General features: G+C 40.7%; 1 protein-coding gene across 1 annotated transcript in view; it reads left to right on the forward strand.

The window, feature by feature from the left end:
* The window catches only part of pard3ba (par-3 family cell polarity regulator beta a), a 329828-nt gene that overhangs the window by 143718 nt on the left and 172835 nt on the right, over positions 1-13275 (forward strand). Inside the window, 3 exon segments of the mRNA XM_061889407.1 lie at positions 264-387; positions 390-448; positions 7429-7593. Coding sequence (XP_061745391.1) covers positions 264-387; positions 390-448; positions 7429-7593 — 348 coding nt within the window.

Raw genomic sequence — 13275 nt, forward strand, 5'->3', positions numbered from 1 at the left:
TATTATTTTATTTTTTTACTCTACACCTTCATCTCTCTTTCCAGTATAAAACACCTGCTTCTCTCCTCCATTTCCATGTCTTGCACTGAGCTTTTCCCGAACAGTATATTATGCCAAAACATCACGATCAGTTGATTCGGAGCTCAATGTCGGGCAAACGTTCACAGCTGCAGATATTAAAAGGGGGCAAAAAAGGGCTTCATCTAATCTTTTTAAATGCCATTAATTCACCGGGGCTCGGTCCACCTTCCTCTCTCTTCCAGAAAGGTGAAGACGACAGCAGTCGGGTGCTGGAGGACGGCAGGGAGCAGCTCGTGTACGAGATTCCACTCAACGAGACGGGTTCCGCCGGCCTGGGGGTCAGCTTGAAGGGCAACAAGTCGAGAGAGACGGCGAGGACCTGGGGATTTTCATCAAGTCCATTATCCACGGAGGTGCTGCCTACAAGGTACAGCAAGTGCTTCTCAGTTTTTTCACCTAGTAGCACATCCCAAAACTCTTGGCACTACAAGGACCGCCATAATGACCAACATCTAAATACAATGAGGCAGGGGTCTCCAAAGTGCGGCCAGGGGGCCATTTTTTAACGGCCCCACGGCACATTTTAAAAATATGATTAAAAATGTTTTAAAACGTAAAAAGTGATATAAAGGAGCAAAGGGGTGAAATAAATCAAGAAAATGTTGCAATGTTGACTCTAATAACACAAAGCTGCCATGCAGGCTGTTTCTTTCTTTACAAAATAATAATGAATCAAAATCAATGTTATTATGAATTATTGACCTATTTAAGGCTCCAATTACGTCACGTTAAATATTCCACTTGGAGATATTTTTTGGGGGGAAAATGTTGCAGATTTTGTGTTTGCCATATAAAAAATTGAGCTGTTTTTTTAAATAAGGGCCTAAAATGAACAAACAAAAACATAAACAACAATAAAACTTATAATTGACGGATAGATCTGAAGTTGATCTCGAGAATATTGTGTTAAAAGTAAACAGTTAAAAAAATATATAATTTATTTTCTAACACTTTAATGAGTGGGACACTTTTGGATCCACAATCATTTTAGTGTGATTTGTTTTTAAGTGTCATTGCTCAAAAAATAATAATTAATTAAAATCAATGGTGTTATGAGTTATTGACCTTTTTAATGCTCCAATTATTATATAATCTCAAATATTCCATTTTAAAAAATTATTGGATGAAAATATTGCATATTTGGTGATTTTTCCATATAAAACTGTGTTTTTATGACAACAAAAGCATACAACTTAAATCTTTAAAATCATTATATTGACAGATAGACCTAATGTTGATCTAGAGCATGGGTGTCAAACTCTGGCCCGCGGGCCAAATCTGGCCCGCCATGTAATTTATTTTGGCCCTTGAGACAATATTAAATGAACATTAGAGCTGGCCCGCCGTTATTGTACAGCGGCGGTGCATTCACCGCTAATTCTAATACCTGCCAACCCTCTCGAATTTCAGTGCCCCCCCCCTTAAAAATCTACCAGGGCAACCATTCTCTTGAATTTCTCCCGATTTCCCCTCGGACAACAATATCGGCGGCGTGCCTTAAAGGTACTGCTTTTAGCGTCCTCTACAACCTGTCGTCATGTCCGCTTTTCCGCCATACAATCAGCGTGCCGGCCCAGTCACGTAACATATGCGGATTCTACGCACAAAGTGAACAGGTCAACAGCCATACAGGTCACACTGAGGGTGGCCGTATAAACAACTATAAAACTGTTACAAATATGCACCACACTGTGAACCCACACCAAACAAGAATGACAAACACATTTTGGGAGAACATCCGCACTGTAACACATCAACACAATAGAAGAAATACCCAGAACCCTTTGCAGCACTAACTCTTCCGGGACGCTACAATATACACCCCCGCTACCAACAAAACTCGACTTTGCATGTCACTATAAAGTTATATAAGCCTTGCTTGTTCAATATTCAATGCACAACTTGTTTGGGTCCCTATTAAAACGTTAAGTTTTTTAACTTTGGCCCACGGCTTTGTTCAGTTTAGAATTTTGGCCCACTCTGTATTTGAGTTTGACACCCCTGATCTAGAGATTTAAAACGTGAGTAATAATAAAAAAAATCATACTGAATAATGACACATTTTTTTATATTTTTTGGACCAAAACCCTTTGGGGTCCCGGGATCGAGCCTGAGTGGAGGCTGAAATGTATATTTTTAATACATGTATTGGTTTTTAAAATAAAAAATATCAAAATGGCCCCCACTTGCTTTGATTTTTCAGTGTGCAGCCTTCAGTGGAAAAAGTTTGGACACCCCTGTAATAAGGGAATAAAACTCACTGGTCAATCCCAAGTTCTGTTGGATGACATGTTGAGTCAGAAGGACCACCAAGACAGAATAGCAATATTACCAAGTTTTACTAAAGCTTTAGGAGAGCAGTCCTTACAATGCAATAGTAGCAGCATCAAGAAGCGGGCTGAAAATCAAACTGAAAGAGTTAACTTTTTTAGTATGAAAACAGACTCTCCTGCCCAGAAACAAATGCAGCCTTTTTGTTCTAAACCCATAAGGCCTCCACCATAAAAATAAGTACATTACACTCCTGGTAGACATTATACACCACAAAAAGCCAGTGTTCAAAAACAAGAAAAAAAAATCCAAAAACGTTATGAATTAAGGTTCTCTTTACTTCACATCAAATATTCCACTAAGAAAAATCTTTTTCGTGGACGATTTTGCAAATTTGGTAAATAAATAACCCAAAAATTTATATTTTGTTGTTTTCTTACTGTACCGAAAATGAACCGAACCGTGACCTCTGAACCGAGGTACGTACTCAACCGAAATATTTGTGTACCGTTACACCCCTACTAATTGGGGGCAACATTTTCCAAAAATACATTAATATTTGCTTAAAAAAAAACTGTAGTTAGGATTATTGTGCGTAAAAATACAATGCAAATATATCCCAATAAACATCTTGCATTGTTAGTTTGCCGCCTTCTTTCTTTCTGCCATCTCACCATTTCCTGTCATCTGCTCTTCCACCTCTTCCCTTTGTCTCACTTCCTGGAATTCTGCGATGCCACAAGTCGCCCTATGTTGTCCCTCGTGTTGACTCCTGACCCCCATTGACCCCCAGCGACCTTGCCTCATCAACTCCGCACTCGCCTTGTCTTCATCACTCGCCACCACTTTTAGTTGGAAGTGCATCACAGACCCAAAAGAACACCCCCCCCCCCCCTATTTCAGCACTCTGGAGTTTCTTCCACTTGGCCTCAATTCTGTGTCCTGCGTGGTTGCTGCTCCCAGATCTGCAGTGCAGGACAGGCATGTGGCATCGGAGGTGAAGTGCTGGTCTGGGATCAGGGCATCTCCCTAAAGTGGCTTCAGAAGCAGTTTTCCCCGACTGCTGCGGTCCGAACTGAGCAATAAGCAGGTTTTCGGGACGAGACGCCACAGAAGAAGAATTTGCAGAAAGTGTGACAGACGGTGGCGAGAGAAGGGGAAATAAACCACGTCACGCGGAGCAGAATGGCAAAAAAGTGTCTGCGGAATCCACACGGGTGTGCGTGTGTTTGGTCTCCTCCTTAGTATTGATGCATGCTAATTTAAAGCAGCACGGGCTCCTGATGAGACTCGGCGACGGCAGGCCGGGCAGGAGAGGCGACGCCGGCGTCCGCCGAGACACGTCGTGCACACCGTCACTCAGCAAGCGGAAAAGGGGGGGTGGAGATGAAGCATCATAGGGAGATTTAACCTATTTTCTTGAAAGCCATTTGATTGATGGGTGCTGATGCACATCTTTTCAAAGACTACCCTGAAGATGTCTCATTAAAAATACATTCGAGGAGCTGGAAACACAAACAAATGCGTTTTTTTTTCCTTTGTTTTTGGTTTGATCGAAACACGACTCAGACGTGGCAAAGTGGTTAGTGCTTCTGCCTCACAATACGAAGGTCCTGCAGTCCTGGGTTCAATCCCGGGCTCGGGATCTTTCTGTGTGGAGTTTGCATGTTCTCTCCGTGAATGTGTGGGTTCTCTCCGGGAACTCTGGGTTCCTCCCACCTCCAAAGACATGCACCTGGGGATAGGCCCCTCCCACCTCCAAAGACATGCACCTGGGGATAGGCCCCTCCCACCTCCAAAGACATGCACCTGGGGATAGGCCCCTCCCACCTCCAAAGACATGCACCTGGGGATAGGCCCCTCCCACCTCCAAAGACATGCACCTGGGGATAGGCCCCTCCCACCTCCAAAGACATGCACCTGGGGATAGGCCCCTCCCACCTCCAAAGACATGCACCTGGGGATAGGCCCCTCCCACCTCCAAAGACATGCACCTGGGGATAGGCCCCTCCCACCTCCAAAGACATGCACCTGGGGATAGGCCCCTCCCACCTCCAAAGACATGCACCTGGGGATAAGCCCCTCCCACCTCCAAAGACATGCACCTGGGGATAGGCCCCTCCCACCTCCAAAGACATGCACCTGGGGATAGGCCCCTCCCACCTCCAAAGACATGCACCTGGGGATAGGCCCCTCCCACCTCCAAAGACATGCACCTGGGGATAGGCCCCTCCCACCTCCAAAGACATGCACCTGGGGATAGGTTGATTGGCAACACTAAATGGTCCCTAGTGTTTGAATGTGAGTGTTGTCTATCTTTGTTGGTTGGTCCTGTGATGAAGTGGCGACTTGTCCACGGTGTACACCGCCTTCCGCCCGATTGTAGCTGAGATGGGCGCCAGCGCCCCCCGTGACTCCAAAAGGGAATAAGCGGTAGAAAAATGGATGGATGGATGACTCAGACATCCAAGTCTGCCTTTCACGTCAGAGCTGTTAGTGAAGTGGGGTCAAAGGTCAGCATTAGGGGTGTGGGGAAAAAATTTATTCGAATTTGAAACGCGATTCTCACGTTGTGCGATTCAGAATCGATTGTCATTTTTTTTTTAAATCGATTTTTTTTTATTTTTTATTTTTTTTATCAATACACAACAATACCATAACAATGTAATCCAATTCCAAAAGCAAACCTGAGCCAGCAACACTCAGAACTGCAATAAACAGAGCAATTGAGAGGAGACACAAACACCACACAGAACAAACCAAAAGTAGTCAAACAAAAATGAATATTATCAACAACAGTATCATTATTAGTTATAATTTCAGCATAGCAGTGATTAAAAATCCCTTACTGACATTATCATTAGACATTTATAAAAATAATAAAAAAGAACAATAGTGTCACAGTGACTTACACTTGCATGGCATCTCATAAGCTGGACAACACACTGTGTCCAATGTTTTCACAAAGATAAAATAAGTCATAATTTTGCTTCCTTTAATAGTTAAAACAAATTTACATTATTGCAATCAGTTGATAAAACATTGTCCTTTACAATTATAAAAGCTTTTTACAAAAATCTACTACTCTGCTAGCATGTCAGCAGACTGGGGTAGATCCTGCTGAAATCTATGTATTGAATGAATACACAATCCTTTTAAATTGGGAAAAAAATTGTTTTTGAATCGAGAATCGATTTTGAATTGAATCGTGGGACACCCAAAGATTCACAGCCCTAGTCTAGTCAGCATGGTCCTAATGGGTCATTCAGAACTTCCCAGTCTTAGGCCCCGTTTACACTAAGCTGCATAAGGTTATCCCACCTAACCTTGTCCGTGTCCACACACACACACACACACACACACACACACACACACACACACACACACACACACACACACACACACACACACACACACACACACACACAATGGTCGTTAAAGACCCCCCCCTGTCCGCCAGCACAACACGACCTAGTACGCATCATGCGTGGAAAATGCACACGTCATAGTCACCTCCAGTGTTGTTTTGCATGCAACTTCTTCAATGTAACTTATCTGAACAATATCCAGTGTTGTGTTATTTCAGTTAACTGGAATCCAGTGTGCTGTGTGGCCCTATGGTAGTGAATCACACCTGAGACATCATCAATTCATCAGATCTGTATTTTAATGTGATAAAGAACATTTTACATCAATCAAACTAGGGATCTAGTTTTGTGGTCAGGACACTCACTCTTTTGCCTTCACCTTCATTGTCCATTCCTTTTTGGTGACTTTATATAATCTGAATATATATACCATGAACAAGTAGAAAAACTTATTGGGGTGTTACCATTTAGTGGTCAATTGTACGGAATATGTACTGTACTGTGCAATCTACTAATACAAGATTTAATCAATAAATCAATCGATGGACCTAGATTTTGAGTCCGCGACATACATGGCAGACAATAATTGATTTGCCAGTCCAAATGCATTCGTCGTTTTTCTCGACGGCCAGGTAATACAAAGCATACGCTACCTATTTTATCACATCCACGATAGCCCACATTCTCGTTGTCTCTCCTTCGACAAATGGACAAACTAACTCTTCCGGGCTACAATATACACCCTTGCTTCCCCACCCCCACCCCCTATTGTAACCCAGAAGAGTTAGGGCTGCATTGTATTCTGGGTATTTGTTCTGTTGTGTTAATGTCATGTTACAGTGCAGCTTTCTCCCAAAATGTGTTTGTCAATCTTGTTTGGTGTGGGTTCACAGTGTGGCGCATATTTGTAACAGTGTTAAAGTTGTTTATACGGCCACCCTCAGTGTGACCTGTATGGCTGTTGACCAAGTATGCCTTGCAGTCACTTCCTTGGTCTGCAAAGGCCTCATACAATATGTTTGTATGGTGGAAAAGCAGACGAGATGACAGATTGTAGAGGACGCTAAAGGCAGTGCCGTGCCCTAATATTGTTGTCCAGGTAAAAACCGGGAGAATGATTGCCCCCGGAGATTGTCGGGAAGGGCACTGATATTCGGGTGCTTCTCGGAAAGTTCGCGACTGTTGACAAGTATGTTGCTAGGGCGGGAAAGCCATTCAAAGAAGGTGAATTAAAAAGTGCATGTTAGATTTTTTTAAGAAATCTTTTCTTGCAGCCCAGCCTCATCCAGTTTCTGCATCCAGTGGCCCTCAGGTCAATTGAGTTTGAGAGCCCTGGTTTAAGGGGTTAATGGACTTAGTGTAGACAGGTCCTTAATTGTGTGTCCTCATCTTTATTGGCCTTTGTGCTGAGTTCCTTATCTGCCACACTCACCATCCCTCAATCATCTTTGTCTTGCCTCGCTATGCATGGCCTCTTTAATGGCGGCTGCTTTTTAAAACACTTAGACATGATCTAGTGCCCACAGAGGCTCTTCCATTAGCTGTGCTATGTATTTATCACGGCGCCCGGCCTCTCACGAGATTACTAACGCCACAATTATCTCGCCTCCACCTTGGTTCAACACTTTTTTTTTTTAAGTGTGGTTTTTTAATTTAATTTAAGGGTCGACAGGATTTACTAGTAACTGTCAATGACTTCTTCCCACAGGACGGCCGGTTGAGAGTCAACGACCAGCTAATTGCAGTAAATGGCGAAGCACTGCTTGGACGATCCAACCACACCGCCATGGAGACACTGAGACGATCCATGTCGTCGGAGGGCAACACCCGGGGTACCATCCAGCTTGTGGTGCTGCGGGCCTGCAGAGTGGAGGTGATGATGAGTTGTCTTATTGAAAACATGCTGTTTGCTGCTCCTTTCTTTATATCCTCAATTCTACATTTTATCACACATACCAGACTTTCCAGACTGCAGAGTGCACTGGTTTATAAGCTGCACCCACTAAATTTGAGAAAATAGAAAAAAATAAATCCCAATATGTTAAGCCACAACAGACTAGAAGCCGCGGATATATATATATATAAATATATACGTTGTGAAATGAGTTATTTATAAAGAAATATATATATAATATATATATATATATATATTTATGTATGTATATATATATACATATATTTATGTATATATATATATATATATATATATATTTATGTATGTATGTATGTATATATGTATGGATGTGTATATATATGTATGTATGTATGTGTATATATGTATATATATATGTGTGTGTGTATATATATATATATATGTATGTATGTGTGTGTATATATATATATATGTATGTATGTGTGTGTATATATATATATATATATATATATATGTGTATGTGTGTATATATATATATATATGTATGTGTGTATACATGTATGTATATTTGTGTATATATATAAATAAATATATACACATATATATATATATATATACATATATATACAGACTGGGGTAGATCCTGCTGAAATCCTATGTATTGAATGAATACAGAATCCTTTTAATCGGAAAAATATCCTTTTTGAATCGAAAATCGAATCGAATTGAAAAAAATCGATATATTATCGAATCCTGATCCCAAGAATCGATATTGAATTGAATCGTGGGACAACAAAAGATTTGCAGCCCTAATATATATATATATATATATAATGTGTATATATACATATACATATATATATATATATATATATATAATGTATTATGCGTACCAGAGCACCATCATATCTTCTCTAACATTTACTATTACTTATTTCCCTTTTCATAGCTCTTTACTTGGTCCTTTCCATGTTAAGTTCCATGCACACTTCTTAAAATTTAACTGAGTACTTATTTTGTTCTGTTGTTTTAAGCTATTTTAGTACATAGCATGTCTTTTTGTCTGCTACTGTCTTGCTCGTAATATGTTTAGCCTCGTCCTCCAGTGATATTAGTACGTGTAAGGAATATAGATATTTTCCGCAATAGCAGTAAGGATTATTACCTTTGAGAAGGTGGACATACTCAGTCAGCCGGGGGACACAATTAAATAAAGGATAGTCCAGAGGTGATGGTTGTTTGTGATTGGCATTGAAAGACTTCATTCAGCATTGGCCGACCTCATACTTTTTCACGGGGTCGATTGGCGCATTTCTAATCAATACAAAATCAATTCCATAGAACTACTCCAACACGCCTTTTTGGAATCCAAGAACTCTAAGAGAACCCATGCAAGCAAAAATATATAATTTGCCAAATCCACAAAGGCAATAAAACATTAATGGAGGGTCTATGCAGTCATTAACCAGCATACCGTATTTCTTTAAAACATCTTCTAACTCCGGCGCTTACCAAAGGCATGCGGTAAATTTAGGCCTGCGCTTATAAATTTGATTGTGATGTAAGGATACCATCATGAAAAGCACATTTAATTAAAAAAAAACGTTATTATGGTCTTACCTTTACTTATAAATGAAGTCCATGCGCAGCTCCTTCTGATCAAAAGCATCGATAACTTGTTTATAGAAGTCTTCCTTATCTTTCTTCAGTTTTAAAAGTCTCTCTGTCTCAATGGAGATCTTCCTTTATTACCTCCTGCTTCCATTGAAAGTCCAGTTTAGAAAACTGTTTTATTTTAGATATGTAATCCTCCATGTTAAAAGTGCAAGCGAGAGGAAAAAATAAAGGATCGCTGCTCACTCTTGCTGCTTGTTGTCACTTCTTCTGCAGCCGAGTAGTCGCAAGAAGGATCACTAGCGCCCTCTACCACCAGGAGGCGGGAGTCATTTAATGACTCATATTTGACACGCGCAGCTACGGTATATTAATAAAACATAGCTGCTTACTGTTCTTTTTAGCATATTCAATAGCTTGGACCTTAAATCCTACAGAATAGCTCTTAATCTTCTTCCCTTTATGCGATTTCAAATGATTGAAATCAGCCTCCTCCATTTTGAAAATGATGACAGGTGAAGTGTCACTCGTGACGTGACGAGTTTGACCCGGTGGAAATTCTAGACATGTGCTAATAAAAGTAATATTTAGCGAAACGAGTTTGACCCGGCGTTAATCCTGAGTCGGCGGTAATGCAAAGCATGCGCTAACTATTTTACGAAACGAGTTTGACCCGGCAGTAATTCTAGGCAGGCGCATACTATATACCCGGTGGCAATTCAAGGAAATACGGCAGTAATATTCCTTATTTTACTGGTTTTACTTCTGTTTCTACTTTTGCATATGTTGCCTTCTTTTCCCTGTAGGGGCGCTCCATTTCCAACTGCATAGTTAGTCAGCTCAAGCCTCACGTGGGCTCCGACAATCAGGTAGGAGCGGCCAACACCAGCCAGCCGCCTCCGCCTCAGCGCTCCTCGTCCCTCCTCCCCCCGCTGTGGAGGCGGGCATCCGAGCCGCTTCCTCACAGCCGCCGGCAGCGTTACACACTGATGCCCGGAGAGACCCACACTCGATACACCTATGGGTTAAACCTTAGGGAGAGACCGACTTGTTACACATTCGGCCTCGCACACGCCGCCGTTCAATACGTCGAGGACGCCAGCGGCTGCAGGCCCGCCTACGAGTTTGGCCTCGTGCCGAGACCCGGAGACGAAACGTGGAACACGGAGTACAGATACGCACACGACGGTGCAAAGAACCCGACACTCGCACACATGCCGTGTGACCCGTCTCTCGCCGCACACCCGTGTCCTCACAGTCGCGCTCACGACAGCTTGAAGAGCAACGCGTACACGGAGAACATCAGGGCCATGGCGGGGCAGATGTACGCCCACAGAAATCAGACGAGCACGCAGAGACACGGCGACACACACTCACAATGTTCCACACACAAGCACGCTTTCACTCCACACCATGACCTGCAGCTCTGACCTTTGTGCAACTCTCCTCTTAAGTCGATTTCACGCACCAAGCATATCTTCTTTCTATGGAAGTACAACTTATATAAATCAATATAATATTAATACATATAATAATAAATATACAAATACAAATAAATAAATGGGCTCTACCAAGGATGTCGTTGTGCTTTGTGCAGCCCTTTGAGACACTAGTAATTTACGGCTATATAAATAAATATTGGATTGATTGATTGAAATAATTTTTATAATTAAACGCATATTCGTAAATATAAATAATGTAATTTTTGAGATTTGAAAATATACACAAATGTGTAAATATAAATATGTGACATACTGTACAAATAAATCAAGAATTTGTATGAATAAACGTGTATTTGTAAATATATTTTTGAGATATGAATATAAATATGCTTGATTTTGTATTTGTATTGAATTTGCATATGTGGATGGCTTTTTTGCTTTTGTGTCGATGAGACATTCCTCCCACAAACCAGATGCACAAATAAATGGGACCTACACACTCCCCTCAACAACCAGCAGAGGGCACTGCAGCCTGATAAGAGATTAGTATATATATCGGGGCAAGGTCATTAAACAGCATTGATACATTAAAATAAGCAGCTGGCACAGTCTTTCAGATTAACTGGATAAATTTGCATTAGCTAATGCAACGCTAACGTTAGCTAGCTCATTCCCGTTGTGCGTTCTCTCTGTAAAGACGTGGATTGTTTTTGTGCGTAGAACTCTGGGCATTTTACATATAATTCTCTGTGACCCAGACCGCTCTGGCTGCAGTGCCCTCTGCTGGTTGTTCAAGGGAGTGTGTAGGTCACATTTATTTGTGGGAAGAATGTCTCATCGACACAAAAGCAGCAAAATCAATACAAATACAAAATCAAGCATATTTGTATTCAAATATCAAAAATATATTTACAAATACATGTTTGTTTATACAAATTTGTGATTTATTTGTACGGCACAATTTGACATTTATAAATTTGTATATATTTTCAAATCTCAGAAACATATTTACAAATTTGTGATTTGTGCAAATTATGTATTTGTTTATCACATTTGTATTTATATATTTATTAATATATGCACATGTATTAATATATTGATATACAAAAGTTGACAATTCTACTTCCATATTTTTCACTTTTTTTTATTTTATTTTTTTAATTTTTCTTCCTTGCTTTTGTCTCTGAGTAAATTGACACTTTGTTTCTACAACACAAGGTACCTTCCTTCCTTGTCTTCCTCTGATTAAAGCTCATCTAAAACCTGCATGCTGGTTCTGGGTTCCTTCTTTGCACTCCTCGGACCAATTAAATGCTTCTGTACCACTCCTTTCTGTCCTTGCATTCTTCTTTTCTTTCCTTTATTACGCACACACGCTCCCACTTTTATATCCGAGCAGCAAGAGGGTCACCTCCTATCGGGCGACGGATCGTGTCGCTGCAAACACATTTCAGATGTGTTAAAAATCAGAACCATGAAACTTTTAGCGGCCATTGGTTATTTTTACCTCTCCCATGTGTTGTGGGGAATATTGCACCAATGGATTAAGGTGTCACAAAAATATTTCTCACTTTCCTGGAACTGTCTTAAATCCCATGTGGCAAATGTGCAGGCAGCTCAGAACCCCATAACCAAGACGGTTCAAAAAAATGTTTTTAATCATGATGGAAACTGCCCTTTTTTGGGATTTTTCCTATTAGTCACAATCCTTATGTCAGACAAGAACACGTAGTTTTCTTTTTTCAATTGATTGTAATTGCTAACGTACGAATAACAAGGTGGCTAACAATGCAGCTACAAAGTCTTCTAAACACGCCAACAATACTCCATTTGCTTGTCATAATCTGAATATTAACGAAGTATTAGCGATGTTAGTAGCGCCAACGCCGAGGAACTACTTTTAGGAGTTACCGTATTTGCCTGAATTGCCACTGGGGCGCTTATTATTTTAAAACCTCTTTTCACTCCGGCACTTACCAAAGGCATGCGGTAAATTTAGGCCTGCACTTAAAAATTTGAGTGTGATGTAAGGATACCATCATGAAAAGCACTTTTAATAAAAAAAAAAGGTTATTATGGTCTTACCTTTACTTATAAATGAAGTCCATGCGCAGCTCCTTCTGATCAAAAGCATCGATAACTTGTTTATAGAAGTCTTCCTTATCTTTCTTCAGTTTTAAAAGTCTCTCTGTCTCGATGGAGATCTTCCTTTATTACCTCCTGCTTCCATTGAAAGTCCAGTTTAGAAAACTGTTTTATTTTAGATATGTAATCCTCCATGTTAAAAGTGCAAGCGAGAGGAAAAAATAACCGATCGCTGCTCACTTTTGCTGCTTGTTGTCACTTCTTCTGCAGCCGAGTAGTCGCAAGAAGGATCACTAGCGCCCTCTACCACCAGGAGGCGGTAGTCATTTAATGACTCATATTTGACACACGCAGCTACGGTATATTAATAAAACATAGCTGATTACTGTTCTTTTTAGCATATTCAATAGCTTGGACCTTAAATCCTACTGAATAGCTCTTAATCTTCTTCCCTTTATGCGATTTCAAATGATTGAAATCAGCCTCCTCCATTTTGAAAATGATGACAGGTGAAGTGTCACTCGTGACGTGACGAGTTTGA

Source organism: Nerophis ophidion, linkage group LG27 (genome assembly GCF_033978795.1).
Source record: "Nerophis ophidion isolate RoL-2023_Sa linkage group LG27, RoL_Noph_v1.0, whole genome shotgun sequence".
In the NCBI taxonomy this organism is placed as follows: Eukaryota; Metazoa; Chordata; class Actinopteri; order Syngnathiformes; family Syngnathidae; genus Nerophis; species Nerophis ophidion.